The sequence below is a fragment of the Aulonocara stuartgranti genome (genome assembly GCF_965226115.1).
Source record: "Aulonocara stuartgranti genome assembly, chromosome: 3".
NCBI classification, from domain to species: Eukaryota; Metazoa; Chordata; class Actinopteri; order Cichliformes; family Cichlidae; genus Aulonocara; species Aulonocara stuartgranti.
Window position 1 is genome coordinate 42,772,543 of NC_138941.1, and position 26,595 is coordinate 42,799,137.

General features: G+C 41.9%; 2 protein-coding genes and 1 long non-coding RNA gene across 3 annotated transcripts in view; 2 read left to right on the forward strand and 1 right to left on the reverse strand.

Moving 5' to 3' along the window:
• The window catches only part of LOC309703065 (uncharacterized protein), a gene marked incomplete at its 3' end in the record, with an annotated part of 90,347 nt that overhangs the window by 32,698 nt on the left and 31,054 nt on the right, over positions 1-26,595 (forward strand). The window lies entirely within an intron of this gene.
• LOC309702819 lies at positions 9,385-15,398 on the reverse strand. The gene is made up of 3 exons (XR_014275750.1): positions 15,231-15,398; positions 9,648-9,781; positions 9,385-9,472 (listed from the first exon to the last, which is right to left on the reverse strand). It is a non-coding gene; the product is annotated as an uncharacterized lncRNA (long non-coding RNA).
• LOC309698292 (uncharacterized protein) lies at positions 11,454-12,861 on the forward strand (the record flags this gene model as incomplete). Its single annotated transcript, XM_082520630.1, has 6 exons — positions 11,454-11,848; positions 12,121-12,225; positions 12,320-12,335; positions 12,425-12,516; positions 12,665-12,715; positions 12,800-12,861. The coding sequence occupies exons 1-6, from the start codon at positions 11,542-11,544 to the stop codon at positions 12,859-12,861; spliced, it is 633 nt and encodes a 210-aa protein (XP_082376756.1). The 5' UTR covers positions 11,454-11,541.

A 26,595-nucleotide genomic window follows, 5' to 3' on the forward strand; every position in this document is an offset into this window, starting at 1 on the left:
AAAGAAAGGGAGAAAGAAAATAGAGGGGAAGGGGGGAAAGTAAAAGAAGACACTGTGAAAATCCATTGGATCACCTGTTAAAAGAAGAAAATAGCAAACAAACACAATATAGCCCCCAGAGCATGAAGTTGGCGTGGAGGAGACCTGGGCCCGGACATCCACAGCCCAGGGGCTTCTATCTCCTCCTTTGGCCAGCTTATCACCCCAGCAGGGTACCTGATCATGGGCAGGGCGTAGGTGTTGATCGCCCAGATCTTGTTCTTACCATTCAGCTAAGTCCTCAGGACTTGCCTGACCCTCTGCAAGTACTTGAAGGTTGCAGCTTTCCTAGTGGCCTCTTCATGGTTCCCATTTGCCTGTGTAATCCCCAGGTACTTGTAGCTGTCCTCTATGTCTGCAATGTTTCATTCTGGTAGTTATATCCCCTCAGTTCTGTCTACCTTCCCTTTCTTTGTTACCATCCAACTACACTTCTCCAGTCCGAACGACATTCCAATGTCACTGCTGTATATCCTGGTGCTGTGGATCAGTGAATCAATGTCTTGTTCACTCTTGGCATACAGCTTGATGTCATCCATGTACGGGAGGTGGCTGACAGCTGCTCCATTCTGTAGTTGGTATCCGTAGCCAGTCTTGTCAGTGATCTCACTGAGTGTTTCAGGCCTATGCAGAACAGCATTGAGGAAGGAGCATCTCCTTGGTAGATCCCGCACTTGATGGTTACTTGTGCTCTGGGCTTGAAGTTGGCCTCTAGTGTTGTACGCCACATCCCCATTGAGTTCCTGATGAAGGCTCTTAGGGTCCCATTGATCTTGTATAAGTCCAGGCATTCCAGGATCCAGGAGTGGGGCATCGAGTCATAGGCCTTCTTGTAATCAATCCAGGCAGTGCACAGGTTGGTCAGCCTAGTCTTGTAGTCTCGGGCGACTGCTCTGTCTACCAGTAGCTGGAGTTTTGCACCTCTGGTATTCTTGCCAATCCCTTTCTGTGCCCCACTCATGTATTGACCCATGTGCCTGTTCATCTTAGCCAGTATGATGCCTGACAGGAGCTTCCATGTGGTACTGAGGCAGGTTATTGGTCGGTAGTTGGATGGGACTGGTCCCTTCTGGGGGTCCTTGAGGATCAGGACTGTCTGGCCTTCGTCTCTCGTCAACTAGCAACTGGTTCATTTGTGCTGCCAGGCGCTCATGGAGTACAGTAGGCTTCTTCAGCCAGTAGGCGTGAACCATGTCAGCTCCTGGTGCTGTCCAACTCTTCATACTAGACACCCTTTCTTGGATATCTGCCACTGTGATGGTTACTGGACCCTGTTCAGGGATGTTGCTTTGGCCTGCCCTCAGATTCACTAGCCACTGAGCATTGCTGTTGTGGGTTGCGTCCTTCTCCCATATGCTCTTCCAGTATTGCTCCGTCTCCAGCCTTGGTGGTGCTGTTGTCATATTGTTCCCCTGCCACTAAGACTACACCTTAGCTGGTTCTGTGGAGAACAACTGGTTTATTCTCCTGCCTTCGATCTCTCTGGTGTACCTCTTCAAGCGGCTGGCCAAGGCTGTGAGTCGTTGCTTTGCAGTTTCCAAGGCCTCAGGTATGGACAGCTTGCTGTACTTCTTAGGCACCTTCTTCATCGCACCTTTCTGCAGCTCTGATAGCTGGCTAACCTCCCTCCATGCTAACTTGATCTTAGCCTCTAGTCTCCTTCTCCATGGGGGGTATTGCTCCTTGTGGCTGTTCAACTTGTAGCCAAGCATCTCAATGATCACTGCTGCCGTAATGTAGATCAGCTTGTTAGTCTCGGTAATCGTGGCGGTAGGGTTGTCCGTAGCATTCACATCATTTAGTAGACCTTCTGAGGGTACTTCACGTAGTCTTGGTAACCAGCTATGGGGGATCCAGGTTTCAAGCTTCGCCATGATCCTGTCTTTCAGGTCAGTTACTCTCACATTCACTGATCCTTCTATCGCACTTGGGGCTTGGTGCCCGATCTCGGATGTTTTTTTTTTAAAGTATTTTTTATTATCCTTAATGTGGGTTGGAGATGCAATGACCTTAAAGCTGCAGGTGACCATCTTCACTGACCGCACCATCTGTGACGGAGGACTCATCTCTCCTGGTGTCCTGCAAGCAAACAATCGTATTTTTTAGAACACCAACTAATTTACTTTCCTAAAACATTATTTTCTGCATTTGCTATAGAATAGACCCCAATTTAGACAATCTCAGGCTCCCTCCCCACCAGAAAGGTGACATTCAATGTCCCATTTGTCAGTCTGGATAATTATCAGTCAATTTGGGCCTAAAGAGATATGTGCTTAAAAAAAGGCCCACCTAATTTAAATGTAATCATTACATGCTTGGCAGCACGGTGGCACGGTGGTTAGCACTGTTGCCGCACAGCAAGAAGGTCCTGAGTTCAATTCCAACATCAGGCCGGGGTCTTTCTGTGTGGAGTTTGCATGTTCTCCCCGTGTTTGCGTGGGTTCCCTCCGGGTACTCCGGCTTCCTCCCACCGTCCAAAGACATGCAGCTTGTGGGGATAGGTTAATTGGAAAATCCAAATTGCCCATAGGTGTGAATGTGCGAGTGAAATTGAGTGTGAATGGTTGTCTGTCCCTGTGTGTTGGCCCTGCGACAGACTGGTGACCTGTCCAGGGTGTACCCCGCCTCTCGCCCTATGACAGCTGGGATAGGCTCCAGCGCCCCCCGCGACCCTGAAAAGGATAAGCGGAAGCGAATGGATGGATGGATCATTACATTCTTGTTAAAAGCCAACTTCCAATATGTAAAGTTTCTAATCAGAAAAAGGACCAGATAAAACATATGGCAGTGTTTATATGTAACATAGGCAACCCCAAAATGTTTCTTATGATTCAACTGTGGGATTTAATTTAATTCTTTAGAAAGACAAGTTAAAATTACTTTATTTTCAAATATAATGCCAACCTAGACTTTAAGCTAGACTTTAAGTATTCAACAGGCCACTAATCTGGTTTATGGCTTTGTATGGCATTATTTTTGTGCCTCTATTCTGAGCACACATAAAAAAGAATTTGCAAACGCAAATGTTGCATTTTGAGGAGAAAATTATTTTGAGCGAAGAAAAGTTTAATTTGAGCATCTAAAATTCATTGCTGCATGCAAGAAATGTATTTCAGTGTTTGCTATTATCCATATACACACACAATAACAGCCCCTCTCACTCAGTTGTTGACATTTGCTCTTGCTCAGATCTCAGCTAAATCTAGTGGAGTGGTGTGGTTTAAACTAGATTAAAACCAACAATGGTCTTAAAAAAATATAAATTTTAAAATAAAATAATTAAACATACTAACTGAAAATGGATTTAGCTACATACTGGACCGTGTTCCCAGAATGCAGTAGCTAGCGAGCTGATTGGAGACAGTAACAGCAAGGTCGCATCCTTCAGCTGACCGGGAGGTCGAGGCACGATGTGCCGGCAGTGCAGTATTCTCACCAGCTCTTGTGAGCCTTGACTTTACGGTCAGAGGTCTCTGAAAATTGACAGACCTGGGCATCAGTTCCCTCATCTGCAAATGGTTACTGGACTTCCTGACCAACCGCCCCCAACATGTCCGGCTGGATAACCACTGTTCATCTACAATCACGATGAACACTGGTGTACCACAAGGCTGTGTGATGAGCCCTTTCCTCTACTCCCTCTTCACCCACCTATTCGGAACCATGATAACAGGGTTCATGCTGATCGGCGTTGGCTTAGCCCTGGTTTATCAGAGAAATAAGAGAGCGGAACCGGCTGTTCAAACCCCCACAGGGCTGCCCGCTGGATTCGAAGCGACGGGACGAGGCGCGACCTCTCACAACGAACGTAATATGGTCAACACCTTGGAGACGCTTACAGCTGCTGTGAAGGCTCAAAACAACACCATTGAGCGTATGAGGGGAAACATCAGAGAAAGGCCTGCTCAAAATGACACCCTTGAGCGACAGTTGGAAAACATCGCGGAACGGATCACTGCAGTTGTGAGGTCTCAGAATCAAAAGACTGACAACACCATGGAACAGAAGTTTGATACCATCATGGGGAGGCTCGCGGCTCTCCAACGGGAGATCGAGGGACCAGTGTCAGAGTGCTAAATTCGAGCTGCTCACAAAGGAGAAATCAACAATATTCAACATTTGGACACCACGGCGCCAGCTGCTAGGCCCAAGGCTGGAGCCCACCAAAACAACTCCCTGATAACGACTGTGTGATGACTATTCTTCCCGTCCCATGAAGGCCACCTGGGTTGGCTGGCAGACTGTTTACTTAGCCTGATAGAGCGAAGGACACTGTCTCCGCTGAACTATGGACACGCACACACATACACTTACACTGATAGGCACTCACTCATCCCCCCTCCCTTTCCAACGCCTTCGATGCTTGTTTCCGGCGAGGGAACACGGCGGGTCTGTGTGCTGCGCTGGAATGATAGCGCTGTGCAGGGTGGCTGCTGTGTTTCTTCGGATTACTCCTCACCCCCCACCCACCCCTGTGGCTTGTCATGTCTTCACAATGTTGTGCTGTGGACATTTATGTGCTTTTTTGTGCAAAGGAGTTTTTTTGTTTCCTGTTCTCATCCTGTCCTACCATGGAAGCACAGCATGAGTAGGGGTCTCTTTTTCCTCTTGTACTTTCCCCACTGTAGTGTACATTTCAATGTTTTTTCTCTGATTCTATCAATCTCCGACCTGTATCCCCATGTAATGTTTGTGCTATATGTGTAAGGTCTGGGGGGGTCCCATTTCACTGCAGGGCAACCTGCATGTGACGAATAAAGCTTTGATTGATTGACGACTGCAGACCTGCTGATGGTTCCAACACCATCATTAAGTTTGCAGATGACACCACGGTGATTGGCCTCATCAGTGACAACGATGAGGCCGCCTACAGGGAGGAGGTGGATCGTCTGGCTGAGTGGTGCGACAGAAACAACCTGCTGCTTAACACCGAGAAGACCAAGGAGCTCATCGTGGACTACAGGAGGAATGCTGACCCACATCCACCCATCCACATTAAGGGGACGGCTGTGGAGCGTGTGAGCAGCTTCAAGTTCCTGGGAGTCCACATCTCCGAGGATCTCACCTGGACGACCAACTGCTCCAAGCTGGTCAAGAAGGCTCACCAGCGCCTCTTCTTCTTGAGGACTCTGAAGAAGAACCACTTGTCCTCAGACATCCTGGTGAACTTCTATCGTTGCACCATCGAGAGCATCCTGACCAACTGTATAACAGTCTGGTACGGGAACTGCTCTGCCTCGGACCGGAAGGCGTTGCAGAGGGTCGTGAAAACTGCCCAGCGCATCGCCGGAGCACCACTTCCTGCCATGAAAGACATCTACAGGAAGTGGTGTCTGAAAAGGGCTGGGAAAATCATCAAAGACCCCAGTCACCCATCACATGGACTCTTCACCCTCCTGCCCTCTGGGAGGCGCTACAGGAGCCTCCGGACTAAGACCACCAGGTACCGGAACAGCTTCTTCCCCACAGCTGTCAGACTCCTGAACTCCGCCTCCTGACATCTGACCCACGTTAACACATGGACTGAACACACACACACCCACAATGGACAACTGTACCCTCAAACACACAATAATAACATGGACTGAACCACCACTCACAACCACTAGCACTTTATATAGCCTCTGTAGGAATTATATCTCACTTATCTTAACTGCACTACTGTATAGCTCTGTGTAAATAATCATTCTGTACATTCGATAATTTTTAACCCTACAACTGTTTACAACTTGCATAGTTCCCATTTCTGTATAGCTGTATATCTCAGATTTCTGTAAAGTTATTTATTTCATATTCTGTATAGTTTTTCATATTTATATCCTGTTCATATCCTGTACATAGCTTGTACTCACTACAGCCTGTACATACTTATAGTTATAGAATATTCACAACATACTTCATACCGTGTACATTATAACATACCATAATAGACCCATTTATGTAATATACTCACATATCTATATTATTGCTAATATATATTGTAATATATCTATATCACTAAAGCACTTCTGGATGGATGCAAACTGCATTTCGTTGCCCTGTGCATGTGCAATGACAAAGTTGAATTCTAATTCTAATTCTAAAATATCAGAGCACTTTTGCAAATATAAATATATGTTATGTCTTGATAAACTGAGCAGATATTTGAAGTTTACACAGCTACATTCTTGCCTGAAAATATCTTAAAAGTTTATTTTGTGACCCAGTAAAAGTAATATTAAAGCTAAGTAGCTACCACCATTGTTGGAAACTGGAATTGGCTGTGAATTCTGGGATAGGTTGGGCCACGAAGGACACATTTGGAGCAGACTCGAATGGAGAGCCTTCGTCGCCTGGCTGTGACATAATCGGCCTTCAAATGCACCCTTCAATGGATGCGCCCTATTTTGCGCGATCCTGCAAAAGTTCATTTTCATTTTTTTTTCCCTCCAATGTCCCTTGCGGGGTTTTGTACAGATGGGGTTTGAGCTGCCAGCTTCGCACAGATCTACAAATGTAAAATGCGTTCAAGCCCCAGTGTAAAATTGGGATATCTAGGCTTCCAGTGTATCCCTGCGTTTCTTTTTCTAAATAAACGGAACAATTCGTAACCCCTTTTACTAGAAAACACAGATTTACCAATTACAGACACTCAACAGTAGCCTATAAATGTTTTCGTATTAGGTTTTTTATATGGTTTTTGTAAGTGAGGTGTTGATCTTTTTTTTTGCTTGGAAAAGCCAGCCAGTCAGCAGATGGAGGACACATTGGTTGCACTTCACTGTGGATCATCCTCTGCAGTGAGTATATGCAAACTAATCTCTGTTTATTTTGAATATAGAAATCATCCAGGTGAAATGGAATAACACTTTGATGGTAATCTTACCATTCTCTAATGAAACCAGGCTAAGATTAATGTTATCCTAATGAATAATCCTAAACATGTCAGGATATGGCAGGCTATTGTGTGGTGTCTGTAGATAATAAATATGTTTTCTCGTAAAAGTGGTTACATGTAGTTTCGTTTATTTAGAAAAAAGAAACACAGGGAAACACTGGAAGCCAAGATGTCGCAGTTTTACACCAGGACATGAATTCATTTTACATTTGCAGATCTGTGCAAAGCCGGCAGCATGAAGTTAGTTTCAAATCTCCATGTGGATATCAAGCGATTTGTCCACGTGTGTTAAAGGTTTTTTTAAAAAGTAAAATTATTGGATTCATGATGTTGAACTTAATAAATCGTACATAATTGATCAGTATTTATTCACTTTTGGATTTACTCATTTGTAAAATAGATTTATGTGTGGTCAGCAAAGATGGGCAGTAACGCGTTACTGCAATCCGATTTACTTTTTTCAAGTAATAAGTAAAGTAAGGGATTACTATTGCAAAAAAGGTAATTAGATTACTGTTACTTTCCCGTAAGCACGCTGCATTACTGCGTTACTAAAACCGTGATTTCTTTTGCCAGTGTCTCATGAAAATGAAGTGAGTGCGACGTTCGTGGCAACAGCTGTGTGCAGATCAACAATGGATAATAAATGGAGTGCAGAGAGAGTATGAGCGTGCAGCGTTTAAAGCGTGGAAGTACTGAACTTTGAGTTTGATTCCGTAAAAAGTGACAAAAACATTAGCGTCCACTGTTCACTGCGTGGGAAGAAAACTTCTTTTTACAGCGAAAAAACCCCTTAATTCCGAGCGAGCACGAGTGCGCTATGACGTAATGGGAAACTCACAGAGAAACTCGCGTATCCTTCCACTGACCGCTGCGGCACACCTGCACCAGGGCAAACATCCGCCTGCTATACAGGTGAAAACAGAGCAACAGGACCGCTGAGTCTTTGATTTTATTTATTTTCTGCTGTGTTTCACTTGCATTTATTTGAAAGACTGAGTGTAAACACCAAGAAAATATTTTATTTTATGTGCTGGAATGTGCAGAAAATTGGTTTATATGTTAAACAAATTTCTTCCAGTTAGAGAATGTTGCATATAATTTAATTTTTGCTTGATGCATAAAGTTAAAAGATTAAAATTAATAAAACAAGTTTTAAAAAGACTTTTCCATTTGATTACATTTTGTATGATGGATTATGCAGAAAAAGTAGAATTGGGCTGAAAGATCTATCGCTTTATCACCTATTCAGGTTGTAAATAGTGTTTTTAAAAAGTAACTAAGTAACTAAGTAATTAATTACTTTTGAAAATAAGTAATCAGTAAAGTAACGGAATTACTTTTTTGGGGAAGTAATCAGTAATTAGTTACTGATTACTTTTTCAAGTAACTTGACCAACACTGGTGGTCAGATTGCTTTGTATTTGTGTGTGAGTCATCCAGGCGCTCTCGAGTCTTTGAAAGTTACACACTTATTGTACACATCTGTAGATATTACTTTACCCTTCTGGATTATGTTGTACACATTTGCAACACTTAACACTTAAGGCAAATTACTCTCCATACCGATATTTATAAACAACCCAGGAGTCCTGTAATATGATCTGAACAGGATTGATTGAAGAGTTTAAAATTTGAAGCAGCCAATACACAAGTAGCCTCAGATCACCTGTATATCAAAGATGTGAGACTCTGCCTCGCACCTCTTTTCCCAAATTGCAAATCACTTCACAGCTGTACTAAGGGTAATGTATGTGGCAGTTATACCTCATGTGAGCCCAGCATTTTTCTCCTAATTGGATATCTATTTATTTTTCTGTGAACAGTTCCCAGTAAGCCCACTGTGACCCTGCAGCCACCCTGGACTCAGATATACAGCGGTGAGACAGTCACTGTCAGATGTGAGATTCAGGGAGGTGAAGGAGCTCAGTGGACGTATGAATGGAGAGCAGCCAAGTTAAACACACCTCCAACATCCAGTGAATACAGAATCATCAGAGCTGCTGAGTCTGACAGTGGAGGATACAGCTGCCAGGGCAGAAGGGACTATTTCTTCTCAGAGTGGAGTGATATCATCACACTGACTGTATCATGTAAGTTGGAGATCTTTCATCTATAATAGTAAAAAAAAAATGCTTCTTTTTGATACAACTTTGTAGCTGTCTTAGTGATGCTCACTAAATTGTTTTTGCTTTCAGTGGGCAAAGATCTTAAACAGATACTTTTTTCATTTTTTTTAATAAACTTAAAAGTTTTTTTTCTTTTCTGATGTTGTTGCACACGTGGATTACAGAAACTTGCAGAAACTGTATTACGATGTAGTTAGTTCAGGTCTTACTCTCTAAGGCCAAGGGGACACACAAGTTTGTAAATGTGATAACTAAAGAATGAAGCTACATGGCAGTTTGAAATTGATGCCATAGGTGGGTCTACTGGGAGGAATCCATTGTGTGATGTTTACATCTTCCCTTATGGGAACGCTGGCATCCTCCCACAGTCAAAACAAGTTTTACAAGTACACAACTCCAGAGATGTTGATTTCCACTATTCTTCTCACTGTTAAAGAAAAACCTTAGAATTAGAAAGTGTTCATATCTCTGCAGTAGAAGATATGCTTCTTCTAGAGTCTAATCAGTAAATTATTTCATACTTCAATATAATATTTACTATCATTTCAACAAATATATCTCTAAAACAATCAATTAAATATTAAAGATACAGTGCAGCTTACACTGAAATAAGAGCCTTGAGTGAGTCTGGCTGTGAGTGACACCCTGGTAAACCCATGATGGAATTGCAGGTGTAGAAACAGGAAATCCTCTTTTCCAGTGAAATAGACAAATCAGTCTCACAGTAAGGTTTCTGCTGAGGAGGAAGATGAGAGTTTGCTACACAGAGTATAGCCAGTCAGTTTAGATTAACTTCTTTTTTTAAAATTTGGGTTTAAAACACAATACAAGGTGAATTCATGTTTCTAAATTTCATTGAAGACCAAACAGAAAGACATTTGTTTAACCTGTTTGACATTATGATGTTCATATGGGAAATACTTGAATTATAAGTGGGAACAAAACAGCAGGATAAAAGCTCCAAATCAAAATGAATACAGGATTAGATCTGCTTCATCATCCAACAGTAGAAACTATCGCTGTAAGGGCAGAATGAAAAGTTCACAGCATGAAACAACAGAGTGGAGTGATTCAGTCACACTGACAGTTTCTGACAGTAAGTAGAGTCATAGTTCATTTAACCTGGAAATAGAAACAGTTTGTAAAACTGTGTTTTTATTAGTACATGTTGAGATATTTGACATGTTTAGATAGTCTCACTCTGAAAGTTCATCATAAATATTTGTGAGCCAACATTTTAGTGACATTGAATTCAGAGTTAAGAGACGAAACATTGAGAGAAAATCTTTGTTGAACAGATCAACCCCGTCCTGTCCTCACTGTGTCTCCATCATGGCTGAGTCCTGGAGCCTCAGTAACTCTGAACTGTGAGGTTGAACATCCGTCTGCAGGATGGAGCTTCTACTGGTATAAAGCTGTTCCTGATCTATCAGAGAAATCCTCCAGTTATGAGCTGCTACCTGATGGCAGTGGGACTGCACAGGACTCCTACATCATTCATGGACAGACACACACAGCAGGATATGTGTGCAGAGCTGGAAGAGGAGACCCAGAGTATCACACTGATCACAGTCAACCAAAGTTTGTCTGGTCTGCAGGTGAGAGATTTTGTCTTTCCTCTCCATGACTATTTACCCTCTATTTCCAGTGACAAAGATAAAATGAGATTTAAAGCCCATATTGGCAGATGACTGGTACTTTTATGTTTTCTAATTAGGTATTTCCTAATTACAACCTTTTCTCCACCATGGAAACATGGAGGGCAGATTACACATGGGGGGAGTAAAATGAGGAGATTATTTTGAAAAGAAGAGGACACAGACAGGCCCAAAGAAACAAACATCCACTCATCTGTTGACTTCCTTAACTCTAATTCAGGGTTGTGGGGAACATTGAGTCTATCCCAGCTGTCTTGAATGCTTGGAAAGAAGGAAACAGTTACCTTCTTTTCAAGTGCTCACGACTACGATGACCTGAGAATGACTGAGGACCCACAGATGTATCTCAGCTGTCACAGGGTGGTGAGAAATGGCCTGTATTTATATAGCGCTTTACTAGTCCCTAAGGACCCCAAAGCGCTTTACATATCCAGTCATCCACCCATTCACACACACATTCACACACTGGTGATGGCAAGCTACATTGTAGCCACAGCCACCCTGGGGCGCACTGACAGAGGTGAGGCTGCCGAACACTGGCGCCACCGGGTCCTCTGACCACCACCAGTAGGCAACGGGTGAAGTGTCTTGCCCAAGGACACAACGACAGAGACTGTCCGAGCCGGGGCTCGAACCGGCAACCTTCCGATTACAAGGTGAACTCCCAACTCTTGAGCCACGATCGTCACGAAATGGGGCCCAAGAAATGAACAACAAACTAAAAAAGATGAAAAAGACTGAATCAGAGAGGAAAAGAAAATACTGGTAGAAAAGAGGATAAATAGATGAACACAGAGACTGAGTGTTAACGTGTGACAAGAAATAAAGATTTGGAGACATGCAGAGGTTTAGTAAAAGGTTTACAATATTCACTTTTTCAGATGTTCATTCAGCAGCGTCTCTCACAGTGAGTCCTGACAGAGTGCAACACTTCACCTCTGACTCTGTCTCACTGACCTGTGAGGGAAACTTCACTGAGTGGAGAGTGAGGAAGTTCTCTGAGGACGGCTTCCTGTCTCACTGTGACTGCCAGAAACTGCGTGGATCCTCTTATAAGATCCACAGCTTACAGGAGGGTGTTACAGTGTACTGGTGTGAGTCTGACTCTGGAGAGTTCAGTAATGGAGTCAAACTCACTGTGCAAGGTATTCATTAGTTTTTGTTTTTCTAAATTTAAATTCTTCACAAATCCAATTGCGTCAATACAAATTTTAAAAATTTCATGCTGTCTGTTAGAGACACCACTCAGCAGGTTCTAACAACTGACTCTGTCATTTGTTTCTTTCATTATTAATTTATATATTTATTACTTCTCTTGGATTTTAGCATATATATATATATATATATATATATATATATATATATATATACATACATACACATACACACATACCTGAAATGAGTTTTCTCCTTTCAGGTTTTGGACGTGAAAGAAGTTCATTTATCGTTCCGTTCATCATCGGACTTGTTAGTGGAATTATTGTCGTGCTGCTGCTGATGTGTTGCTACAGAAAAATAAAGAGTGAGAGATTTTCTGATCAACTTTAATTTTTTTTTTTTTTAATGCTGCGACACTTTTAAACAAACTGATGTAATAATGTTTGTGTTTTTTACAGAACCCTGTTGTAAAAGGTTGGTGCAGCAGTTTAGTTTCATTTTAAACACAACAATAACTTTGAATTATTCCTCATTAAATTTAAATTATTTGCTAAATGTTTCAGTCTCACTCAGTCTCCGAGCACCAATCAAAGCTCTGCTTCACAACAAACATCCAACCAGAATGAAGCTCAGGTTTACTCCTCTCTTCTTCATGGTGAGACCAGAAATTATTACTTTTCTCTTTATTACAGTTTTTAACACTCAGTTTCTTATCAAGAAAAAAAAAACTTTTATTAGATAAAAACAAAAATAAATCATTATATTTAACTTCTTTTATAACTCCTATTTTCAATGACTTGTAGGTGATCTTTCAGTCTATGAATCAATCAGAGGCTCTGGAAACACTGGAAGTGGTACAAACGGTATAAACTTTGATAATAGCAGAGCTGTAAGAAATGTAAATATTTATTCTGACTGATCAAACTTCATTATTTCAGCAGATGAATACAACAACGTCACATCTGGATTTCAGCTTGAAGGTCTTGATAAAAAGGAGTGAGTACAAGAAACATGAAATGTAATAATTGGTCGATTGTTTTTGTAACTTGTGTAATTTTAGAGGAAGACAGTCTCCATGTTATTAAATACAATAATCCATCATCACAACAGGCAGACATGATGGCACAGAGGAGAGCTCTGACTAGGGATGGGTATCGAAACCCGGTTCTTGTTGAGAACCGGTTCCCACTGTTTCAATTCCTTGGAATTGTTTGCCATTTTTGCAAACGATTCCCTTATCGATTCCAGTCGCCCCGAATGACGTCACCACGTTGCGGAGCGTCATTTACTAAGCGGCTCAAACGCCCAAAAGTTTGGTTATACTTTACGAGACGACAGGGCAACTTGCAATAGAGATTGAAAATGTGACGTCACTCAGGGGTAAAACTGCAAAGAATTCTGGGAACTCGTGGCAAGAGGTACTAGCGCACGCAGGCTTTCAATTGAAATCAGTTAAACAGCGATAAAAAGAAACACAAAAAATGGCAAGAAGCTGTTGTATTATTAACTGCAATAGCCGGTCGCATGACAGCCACGGAAAGCCGACGGGTAAAGAGATCAGTTGTTATCGGATTACGTCGTCGAAGAGAAATTGTTCGAGCCATGTTTCCGAAGTAACAAAGAGGCGACTGGATTGCAGCCATTCAAAGACCAAATATAACGTCCCAGAACACTCCAGCTCACAGGTTAGTCTGCTCCAAGCATTTCCACAAAGGTCAGTCTGCTGTTGTAGTTAATGCGTCATTTTTCTTAACATAATTGGTGATATAGGTTACAAGCACGTCTGGCGCTGAACAGAAATTGTCGCGCTATGCTCCTTTGTTTATTGTGCATAAATAGTAAATTGTCCTGACCAGTGTTGGGTAAGTTACTTTAAAATAGTAACTTAGTTACATTATTAGTTACTTCTCTCAAAAGTAACTCAGTTACTTCAAGTTACTCGTTACTTTCAAAGTAACTGAGTTACTTTTAAGAGAAAGTAACTTTGGTTTTACTCAGAATTCTCTTGTTAATGTGTTGCTTCGATAACTTTGCCAGTCTTCTAGCTTGCTTACTTGCCACAAGTGCACTGTGCCACCTACCAATAGAAAGGATATGATAACGTGCATATTTCCACGAGAGAAATTCAACGCCTGGACCGTCATTGACTGCTGCCATGATTCTAGCCTACGTCACAGTGTCATGTGCGCCTTTTACATCCAACACAAAAACTGCAGTTGTGGTGCTTTGATTGTACTCAGAACTCGGAAATTCTGCCTTCTGAATAGGAAGATGTAGGCAACACCAGACTGCAGATGAGCTGCATACAGGGCTGGACTGGGACAGAAAATTGGCCTGGGCATTTTGACTAGAGACCGGCCCACCATTATAGGAAAAATCATAAAGCCTTTGAATGAAAATAAACACTGTTTTGATGGTATATATGCATCAATCTATCAATCGTTTGTTGTAAGATTCAGATAATTATTTTTTAAATGCTAGACATTTTAAATGAGAATAAGAAAGAAAAGTATTTCATTGTGGCCCCCTTTCCCTGTTAATGCCCTACATGCCCCCCTGGCAACACTTTGCTAGACCCGCCCCTGCACAGTTACCAGCTGTCGGCTACCTAAAAAAGGATCCTGGGGTTATTTGTCTCTCAGAAACAGTTCATAACTTCCCTTCAACTCATTCATGTCACCTAAAAGGTAAACCTGTTTCTCCATCACCTGTTCAGCTCTGATGATCCAGTAAGGACATCTCCTGGTTTCATCTTCATGTTTCCCTCTCACCAGATATCCAAACCATATCATGACCAGCAGCTTTTTTGCAGCTGTGGCTCCAGCAAACATCAGCTGATACTAGAAATTAATATTAAATAAATTCTAACAACAGCTGATCAAGCTTAAACGTGCTGCTGTTGTTTAGCGCGACATCCGCTGGTTTCCTCTTTCGGCGCAAAGTGAGCGATAAACAAACAAGAGAGCCGATCAGCTGATCACTGATCAGTTTTCATGATTGAAGTAGAAACGGGAGAGGGAGGGGGGAGAATGAGAGAAGAAGAGGCAGCTGTGCAGCAAAGACACAGAATAACTCCAGCTTTGTGCCTTTTTCATTGTAGCTGAATTACGGGACAAACTGTTCCTTTTCACCTCAATAAGAAACGCGTAATATTTTCTCTGAATACGAGACGGGATGGTTGGCAACTCTAATAACTTATGAACAAAATAAAGTTCAACATCATTAACTTCATAGCACCCACCCAGCTGTATAGAAACTCCGTCATGCTAGCTAGCACGCAGTACGGAAAAAGTCAGAATAACGAAAATAAACTCCACCTAAACTTGGTTTATATCTGACCCAGAGAGACTGCAGGTCATAACTTCTTACCTGAAGTTCAGTTCACACTTGGACCGGCGGCCGCCTCGGGTCTCTTTTCCTTCTGCCTCCCTTTTCCTTCATCCACCTGCTGGCTTCCACCACTTGCTAATGTTACTGAATCTGTGGAAGCTCCGCGATAGCCACCACACGAAGTAACGAGTAACGACCCTATCTAAATCCCAGTAACGCGTTCCTGATTTTGGCATAATAACTAGTTACCGTGCTCGTTACCACAATAATAACGTAGTTACTGTAACGCATTAGTCCCAACACTGGTCCTGACACAATATTGCGTTTCGCTTCTGTTATTACCATGGTACATTGACAAAAACATATACTTTTATTCACAGGATAAAACAGTTGTTTTGTATCACTAATTGCCCATTACGATTACAGCATACAATATTATTGTCACTGCTACATTTCTGTGATGCTATCAGAAATAATTTCCACTACTAATTAATTACCATTGAGCTCAAAGGTCCTATTAATAAACGGTTAACGAATGTGTATTTATGAAGACGATTTGTGAGACTGGTAAATATGTACGATGGTCTTTACTTTCTACACGGTGCATTTCAAGGTCCTGTACCCATCCGTCGGTAAACTGTACCTGGGCTTGTTGCAGTGACCTGAAGTTACTAAACTTCATGAGTGTATGCACTCACTCCAAGAACCGTATAATTATAAATATAAGCGTGGTGAAAGTTGGGCAGCACGCTAATGTATTTTGTCCCTCTGTGTGCTCGTAAGGGTCTGACCCTTTCACTCGTTTGATTTTTTCCTCGTATCTTTTCTTTGTCTTTTCATCAAGTCTGTCTTTGTACGGACCGGCATTGTTCTCCTTCGTTTTGTACATACCTTTTTGGGGGGCAAAGAAAAAGCAAGAATTCACTGGAACCGAAGAATGAACGTTTTGCGGTGCTGCAAATGCTTGCATTTGATGCAGGTACTTGGATTGTTTTGCCACGAGTTCCCGGCATGCAATGCACAAAAGTCACGTGGTCTGTCAATCTCTATACTTGCAAGTAGATATTTCTTTTAAGGGAGGAAACACTACGAATATGCAAAAGCATTTGCTCACAAAACACGCAATGACCTTAAATGAATGTCGTGTTTTTAATTCCGCTCCGGACTCATGAATCTCAACCCAGCAGCAGCGGTAACGTTTGTATGTCCTCTCCCGTTAATGCGGCAGGTAAATAATCAACTAACAGCGCATATTATGTTAGCGCGATCTGCCTTATTACAAAACCTGCCATTAGTGTGCATTTAGGCGACCATGATGAGAGAGACAGACAGAAGCTGTGTTCCAAAACGTCGGCTGCATCCTTCGGAGGACCCGGCCTTCGCGGTCTACGTGGGCTGGGTCCTTCGAAGACCGAGAAGGCCGGAAGTGCGAGGCTGTGAAACGGAACGGTCTAGCCTTCAGATTTGCGTCTAGCCTTCAGATTTGCGTCACCGCTGTCTCGGTGGAGTTTAATAAACTTGGCCGTCTGCTCCTTGCTATCTAAAATATAACAGGACACTGGCGTAAATTCTCAACAGTCTCACACTTCTGTTTAATCAGTTTTCTGTTTGACATTTATTCAGCTGTGTGAAAATCCCGGAGGAACCCACCAGATAGATTAATAACGTTTTATTTAATCTAATAATCTAATAACTTTGATCTCAGCCAAACCGATTTACTCCGGAACCAATAAAACACCGAAAAAAGGCAAACAATTACATTTTTAAGTTATCCGAGTGACTTATATGTCATGTTTAACCTGAGTAGCGAAAGAGCGGCGGTCTGAAAACGACGAAGCCGTGATTCCGCTGCTCTCGCCGGCTCGAGTGACCACTGAACCCCCCGGCTTGCTATCCAGCAGGTGGCTAACAGACGTCTCCAAAAACGTCGGCGCACTTTTGCAAATATGCAATGTCTTGATAAACCAAGCAGATATTTGAAATTTACACAGCTTCTTTCTTGCCTGAAAATATGTTAGAAGTTTATTTTGTGACCCAGAAAGACTAATAAGAGTAATTTTAAAACTTAGCAGCGGCCGCAATTGTTGGCAGCTGAAATTTGGCTGCGCCGCGCTATGAATTCTGGGATATGGTTGGCCACGAAGGACACACCCGACCCATCCTTCAAATTCGGGGAAATGAAGGACGCATTTGTCGGCCGCATTTGAAGGAGTCGACGAATTGGTTGGCTCAGATGCTGGCAGTTCTCGCTGCAGTCTACCGTTAGCGTCTCCTTTCAGGCCAGGATATACGAATGCCACCGAGCAGTGTCTAAGTTTGTGGTAAAAGGCTTGCACCCATTTGCACCCAGAAGTGTGAGACGGTCGATTTTCGGTAAGTGAATGTGTTTAATTGTAGGCAGGGACATTACTGGTTATTCTTGTGTAATTGCTACAGAAGAATATTTATTTTATTATTTTACATTTACAATTTTTTTTCCTGGGGACCCCGTGACACCCCATTGAAGAGCCATAGGCTGGATCTCTTAAGGATCTCTTAAGATCTCACTGTTGGGTTTGTAAGGACATGTTACTCCTAAATTTCTATCTTGTTCAAAGAGAAGATATAAAACAAAGTTCTAAGCTAATCGACCTTAGTGTTCTCCTTTTAAAAAAAAAAAAAAAAAAAAAAGAATCGATAAAGAATCGAATCGTTAAACAGAATCGAAAATGGAATCGGAATCGTGAAAATCTTATCAATACCCATCCCTAGCTCTGACTACAATAATGTGAATCCTGAATCAGCCTCAGGTACAAATGTGAACTCTACACACACTGAATCATTAGTAATCAGATTACATGTGCAGTAAAATGTGTGACATCACTCTTAAAGTTTCAGAGTTTTGTAAAACTGATGAGCTGAATCACGACTTTCTTTAGTTATGTTGTGTTTCTGTTGTGGTGTCTGAATAAAATAATGAGCCTCTTAAATTTCAAACACACATGCAGCTAAAATGTGGGAAAGTGTAAGTTTCCCTGATGAGATCAGTTCTGTGTGATTAAAGGATGAAAGTGTAAAAGGTCAGAAAGCATCATCACATCTTTGGCACCATTATTTCTTTGTTTTTCATTTTTGAAGTCGTATTTGTTCTGATTTTGTTTCAGGTCCATAAAAAGATTATTTCAACAAAACTCAAGACTCACGAACAACATCAGCAACAAAATCCAACTCAGAACATTTTGACAACGTTTAGAGAACTGCCAGCATCCAGATCAACAGCAGTTATATTAAACAATGACATGCTGTTGGTTTAATGTCAGAAGACTGATAATATGGTTCATCTTTGTATTCAAATCTTATTGTGTTTATTTCTGTTGTAATAAGTGGAGGTTGGATGGTGTTGGACATTGTTTCCATCATGACAAAATTTCATGATTTGGTTCTGTGAGTTTGTTTCAGTCTCTTATTTAAAAAAAAATATCTTTATTTATCTTTCACTCACTTCCTCCTGGATTTTACCTGCGATCTTTAAAGCTTACTGTATTACATTTTTATTGCATATTTTTGCATATCAGTAACAACAACAAATAATAATAATAATAATACTAATAATAAGAATTAATAAGAATTAATAATTTTCATGTTAATTACATTACTTGTTGCCAAATTGTGATGCACAAAAACTGTATAGTCATTGTTCAGATTTTACAGTGTGATTCATGTCATCACTGAGGCCATGAAAGAGAAAAAATTGTGTTTGATCAAAATGATTGTGGTTGTGTCTTTTCTGCTGTGTACAGTTTGATGTGTGTAAAATAATTTTGGTGCTTTAAAAACGAATCAAAATAATATCACAACAACACTTCCTCTGAGTGACCCGTTATGCTTACATGTGTATAAAAATGTTGTTTCTTCTTTATCCATTTTATTAAACTGCTGAAAATGACTCATGATTTCTGGCTGAGCTCCCAGAAAAGAGGAAGTGCAGCCTGTGGATGAAGAGAAAAATGTTTTGTTTAGTAAATGACTTGTTTTAGCAAAGAGGCAACAAGAAATGCAGACAATAACAGCACAGTGGTGTTCTCTTGACAACTTCATGCTGACATTGTCAAATATAAATATACCAAATATTAAACATCATTGTGCAGCACATAAGATCAACAGAACACAGTGTGCTTTGAGGTAGGAGCCAAAAAGGGTGTAGTTTGTGGGTGTGATCACCCGTGTGTACACCTGTGAGCATGGACGTGCTTGTTTTTTATTTTTTAAAAGGTTCCTTCTTGTAATAATCTGCTAGAGGGTGTGGGGGGGCCACAGCCCCGTCCTCCAGAGCATGAAGCAGGTATGGAGGAGAGCAAACTCCAGACATCCAGAGGCCCCCAGAACACAAGAGACCAAGGAAGACCAACAGAGGGGCAGCCGCGCCACTGTCCCGGAAAGAGCTGAGGAGAGTCCCAGATGAGGGCTCACTCAGCAGCTGCGGAGCAGAAGCCAGGGGGAGTTGAAGTGATGCGCCCGTGAGCTCCGCCGGCAGCCAGCCGCGCCTGAGTGACCGAGCCCCAGGCCGAGAGGCCGGGGGCACCCCACCTCCGAAGTGGCCCGACTTCCTAAACGGCCGGGTAAGCAAGACATGCTGTACCAAAGCATGGAGATAGCACAGGGCAACCTGGCTCCCAGCTGTCTCCTTGTGCAGGTCCCCAGTGGGAGATATTCGTAACTCTGCATTTACTTGGACAGGTGAAATTCAAATAGGTCATCATCATCATCATCGTTTACTTATATAGCACTTTAAAAACACACAAGGCCGACCAAAGTGCTGAACAAAAGAAACACAACAGATACCATAAGAATAATAAATACGATAAAATAATAAACATAGCAAAAACAATAAGATACAAGTCAGTCAACCACTGAATCAAAAGCCAGTGAATAAAAATGCGTTTTCAATCTGGATTTAAAAACCATCACTGATGTCGATTGCCTAATTTGAAGAGGAAGATTATTCCAAAGCTTAGGAGCCACAATAGAGAACGCTCGGTCTCCTCTCAGTTTCAACCGTGATTTGGGGACTGAGAGCAACAGCTGCTCAGCTGACCGGAGCGAACGAGTGGAGACATAGGGCTTCAGCAAATCAGACAGATACGCAGGTGCCAGACCATTTAAAGATTTAAAAACCAATAAAAGAACTTTAAAATGAATTCTAAATTCAATTGGAAGCCAGTGCAGGGAGGCCAGAACCGGAGTAATGTGCTCAAATTTCCTTTTACCGGATAAAAACCGTGCCACAGCATTCTGTACTAGTTGCAGGCGTGTCAGAGTGCCCGGTCCAACCCCTATTAAAAGGGAGTTACAATAATCCAAGCGTGAGGTTATAAAAGTGTGGATAACAGTCTCCAAGTCACGCCTTGAAAGAAAAGGTTTAACCTTCGACAGACGCCTGAGTTGATAGAATGACGATTTCACCACCCCATTCACGTGGCCATCAAAGGTAAGTGCAGAGTCAATTTTTAACCCAAGATTGGTAATCGAGGTCATCAGCAGCAACCCAGAGTTAGGCCAGAGGATAACCCCTGTGTCACCTTCATCATTGCCTTTGGACCAACAGAGCATGCAACACACAAAGGATCATGTCAACTGCAGCCTTGTGGAGGTCCAGCTGGTGGACCGCACACCAGGAGGCAAACAGCCCCCAAAGAAAGCAGTAGGCAGTCCTGGTGGATGGTGCACAAAACTCCTGCAGCATTCTCACTTTTAGATCAGGCCAGGCCTGGAGCCTCTCCCTCTCAAGGTACAGGCTGTCACCCTGAGTCCTACTGGGAAAAGATGGAACAGTGACCCCCTCACCTGGGACAGGAGGTCCCTCAGAACAGGGAGCTCCGAGGGTGTCCTGGCCATGACTGGCAGGAAAACTGAAAACTAGCATGTAGGGCCAAAGAGGGGCCACCAGGATCAACCTCAACTCCTCAGTCTGTACCCGGTTAAGGAATAACTGGAGGAGGAAGTATGGAGAGAGAGCTTGTGGCCAGGAGTGCAACAGGTTGTCTCCAGGGAGAAGAACAGATGGCAATGTGTCGATTCTCTGGGGGGAAAAAAAGGTCTACTTCTGCCCCTCTGAAGTGACTCCAGATCTGGTGGACCACATCTGGATGGAGTCTCCACTCCTGTTGGATTGGGCTACCCCACGAGTGAAGCCCAAATGGGTCTAGGCACACCCCAAAGGTCTGCTGTCAATTCAGGGTGAGGGACATGGGGGCTCTGTTGGACTCCACGGTCATGCCCAGAAATCATGTGATGTGGGAAGGCTGCACGTGACATGAGCAGAGCTACATGGCTGCAAAACTGTCCTTTAGTGCTGCAGAAGGATACGGCCCAATGCAGTGGGAGAAACTCTCACTCACTGGGTTAACAGCCAGTCAGCCACAGAGAGGACCCACTAGCCACGTGAACGCACTGACAGAGGTGTTCTGACTTTCATGCATGTTTCTCACACAGCATGCTGGTGTTCTTGGCTTCTTGGTCTTATGGGGTGCAGATACTCTCTCAGCACAGTTTACCACACTGCTGGGTGTTATATACACTAGTGTATTCAGCTTTGCTGTAATGTTTTGGTTCTGGGTCTCATCATGATGCACCTTCCTTGTGTTTCCGGGGTTTTGATATTATGAAGATTAAGGGCACAACTTCACAAATCTGAATACAAACACACACACAAAGAAAAGAAAGGGGGGTGATGATGTTTCAGATTAATATTAATTGACAGATGCCTCAGCGTGTAGACAAGAAGACATGTGACATGTGAGTCTAGTGGTTCAGGTCACCCTTTAATTCTTTTCTGACCCCCCTGTGTTCTTCTGAGCAGACTGTGATGACTTCATGTGTGTAAAAGACTGTTGTAGGTTTATTTTTATCTGCTGAAAATCTGATACCACAAAATTTCTGTCTGTGCCTCCAAGAAAAGAGGAAATGCAGCCTGTGGTTTCAGCCTGAAGTCTAACGTTCATCTTCTTTAAAGTCAACACAGCAGAGTGGAAATGTGCAGGTATGACAATGTGTGAAAACAGGTTAAAAGTAGCTTTATTGTGGTGATGACACATGCTGGACTAAAGAATAAATAAAGCATGTGGGCATCAAGAGAAACAGTGAAAAGCTTGTTTCTCACGCTCATGTCTTTAAGAGTCTCTGCATGGACGTGCTGTAAATGTTCATTTATCTCTGAAATAAATAAAATCATCCATCACTCTCTCTGTCCACAACATCATATACAGACATGTTTTCTTCTTACTGCAACTTCCAAACAGGCCAGTTCCTCACAGTATAACACAAAAATGTGTAAGCTGCAAATAAGCTAAAAACATGAAATTATATGTTAATGTATTTTACCTTTCAAAGAGAAAAGTAATGGGAAGAAGAAACACGCCTGCTGTTAAAGAATCTAAAACACCAGGATGTCACCATGTTTGTATGTGTAGATGATACTGCACCAAACCTTAATTATAACCTTTGTAAGAAAGTGTTTGACAGGATTAAGGATGGAGGCTGTGTTTGCATACTTTAACTTAGATTGATATTATAGACTGTATATTGACAATGGCCACTGTCTTGTTTTTGAGTGATAAACTGAGGTACACTGCATGCTCATATGGAGGGGACTAGCCAATCGCAAAGTTACCACAACTTAAAACATTCACTGCTCTGTTGTTCTGTTGTCTTTTTGGACTAATTTGGGTCGAGCCTATAATAACCTTTATATTGTGAAAGATGAGTTCCACTTAGACAGGTTATGGAGAGACAGACAACCATTCATGTTCACATCTACACCTAGTTGCAATCACCTGAATCACCAGTTAACATAATAATATGTGACTTTTGACTGTGTGAGGAAGCCAGAGTACCTGGAGAGAACCCAGACAAGGAGAACATGCAAACTCCACACAAAAATCCTCAGCTGGTGGATTCAAACCTGCAACCTTCTTAATGTTTAATGTCTGTGTAGGTTCTCAGTCATCCATCGCATGGTAGTCTAAGGAGTTTGGAAAGAAAGTGACTAAACTTCTTTAAGTTTCTTTAAGACGTGTCACCTCTCATCTAAGAGGCTTCTTCACTTCTAGAGGCAAACAGTGGAGACTCCAGTGGGAGTTGTCTCTTAAAAAGGTTCGTATACCCAATACTAATCATGTGTGTCATCACATGAGCGAAGGTGTGAATAAAGGTTTGGGTCATTATGCTGCATTGAAGACACCTCTGAACTCGGATGTTGGAAATTGGGAGTGACGTCACTCTCGAGTTAGAAAAAAAGCTAGGAAACAGGATTTGTTTTGGTTCTTGGTAAATTAGAGCCACGCAGGTATGAATAGCAGTGCAGCATAATACTTGTTTTTTTGACTAATTGGTGCTCAAACCTAATCACAGCTTTTTTAGTGAGTCAAAAATACACCACAGTGGCAGTACAGACTTTGTCGTGGCCAGATGACTGGAGAGTGGCGCGAGCGCAAAAGCGGACGGTTGAGACAGGAATGAACTTAACAAAAAACAAACCGTTTACTTTAGGCTGGATCAACAATATAAACAAAAGCAAACAGAAACTAGGACGATATTAACAGTAAACTAAACTGGGGAAAACTAACACTAGACACAGTGAACATGAAACCTGAATGTGGCTAACATGGACATGAATACCTGAGACTTGACTGAACAGAAACATGGCACATGGTGAAAAGATGACCTGCCAACGAACGAATGAAAACTCACACCAAAAATACACAAGAGGCTGACGAGGGAAGTGGAACACACGGGAAACACAACTGCAATAAACATAATGACGCACGAGGAAGACAAACCAAACACAGGACGTGATACTGTCAAAATAAAACAGACAAAACGGAAAAAGACACCTGAACCAGGGAAGAAACAGACATGGGGACATAGAAGCAGAAATGGGAGGCGAAAACAGTGACATGACTGGACACAGAACACACGTGGACATACAAGACTGACAGAGGCGACATGGAAGTACGAGGGGAACGTGGCAAGGGAACAAGGAGACGAGACACGGACATGACTAAGGAACAAACACAGAGTTCATGACTCAGACAGGAAACAGGAAATGACACAGCGACAAGAAAACATCCATCAGAAATATGACTAAACTTGGAAGCAAAACCAGGTCGAAACTCAATACTAACTAATAGAAAACTAAAAGATCACAACACAAAGAAATCACAAAAACACAAAAAACTCAAACTGCTGGGTCAAACGACCTCGAACCATAACAGTTTTACTCCTGTTTATGTTCAGTGCCGCCATCTTGGATCGTTAACTCAGAGTACACTGGTCTGCTCAGACTTTCAGAGTGGGAGATCTGAGTTGAGGAAGCGTTCCACAAAAAAAATTCTGACTGTCAACTTTTGACTTATTCAGGAATTCTAACCAGAGATTTCAGGGGAGACCTTGCCTCACCCTATCATGTGACCAATTCAAGTCACCTGTGGTAAAATTTCTTATATGAATAAGAATCTTTTAAAACAATGCTCTAAGTTTGTTTGTTTTGTTTGATTTTCTCTCAGTTTGATCCTGATGCTGTTTAATCTTTACTTCATTACTCAGTACTCTTTTCTACGTTAATGCTGATGGTGAGACATTGTTATTTTTCTCTTTACTCAATAAATAATTAGATTTTTATTTTTACTTTTTAATGTTAAGAAGAGTAAAGATCACTGCAGATGTTTGCATTTTAGAAACGCAAATATCTGCAGTGAAACTTCAGAGACAGAACATATCAGAGTAGTTTTATCATTGTACGTGTGTAGAGTAGGGTTGTCCAAAATTGACACTTCCTTAGTAATCATCACTAAAACAGAATGAAGATGCTCATTTGCATCAATGTTGATATCAGTAGTCTTGTCTTGGCTTCCTCCAGCTGAGGCATAATTTGACAGCACTGCTGCAGACAGACAGGGACCCAGCTCCTCCCCTCACTAACAGCTGAATGATCATAATGTTCAACACTTTAGTAGGAAAGGTCAGAGGTTAGCAAAGCTCCTGTTTCAGACGCTGACATCATCAACTTCAAACAGCGTGCAGTCAGGACCTTAGAGGATGCACGAAGCATGTGTTGGGTGGGTGAAAGTCCCTCCCAATGAAAAGTCTACACAGTCGACACATTTGCAGGACTCTGCTCTCGAAGCTGAATCCTGCTTCTGTGAATCAGCTGCGCTTTGATAGTTTGGAGGGACACATAGTGCCACCTGCCGCAGAGATATTGTTAAATAGTGGTTAAAAATCTGTAAATGATATCAAACATAAGATATGAATGCTGTAGAAACTCATTAACCTGAAGATGTAGAGCACAGAGCGATGAATCAAACATTTTTATTCCCATTAATTGTTTTATTGTTGAGTGCGCTCCCAGTGCAGCTGTTGATTTCTGAGGCTCTGAAACTTTAAACTGGATCAATTTAAACTTTAAAGGTTATAGTCCCACAGCCTAAAAAAGGAAACATGGACATAACTTTATTTGCAGATGAAAGTGAAATAAATTTGATTTGCATGATCAGACACTCAGAATCAGAATCAGAATCAGAAAGGGGTTTATTGCCAAATGTTGAGCAGGTTTACAACATTAGGAAATTGCTGCGGTGCTTCAGTGCAAACATAGTGTCATAAATAGCACTTAAATAGACATGAAAAAATAAAAGTAGGGATAAGAATTAAAAGTGCTACGTAGAAAGATATGTGCATGAGCTATACATGAGATATATACATGAGAATAAGAATTAAGAGTGCTACGTAGAAAGATATATACATGAGTGCAGGTGGTGATCAGTGCCAAACATGGAATGATGCAGTGAACACAGCGTAGGGTCATGTGTTAGTGGTGGGAACAGTCATATGGTTATTGTTCATGTGTCCAACAGCAGAGGGGAAGAAACTGTTCTTATGGCGATGCATATCTCTTGCATCTGTTCTCTGTAAAAGACACTTAGTATCAGTCAGCCTAATTTCTGATACAATGGATCCATGCTTTCATGATGTTATGCCAAATTCTGACCCTACCATCTGAATGTTGCAGCAGAAACTGAGACTCATCAGATTAGACAATGTTTTTACAAACTCATGTTGTCAGGTTTTGGTTTTGAATTATAGCCTCAGTTTCCTGTTCTTAGCTGACAGGCATGGCAGCTGGTGTGGTCATCTGCTGCTATATGACATTTACTTCATGTTGTGCATTCAAAGACACTGTTCTGCATATCTCGGTTGCAATGAGTGGTCTGGCCATTCTCCTCTAACATTGAGTTATTTTCACCCAGTGAACTGCTGCTCACTGGTTATTTTCTCTTGTGACTATTCTCTGTAAAACTTTGCTGCAGTGTTAAATCTAAAAACAGACATAGATCAGGAAACTAAACTAAACTAAACTAAACTAAAC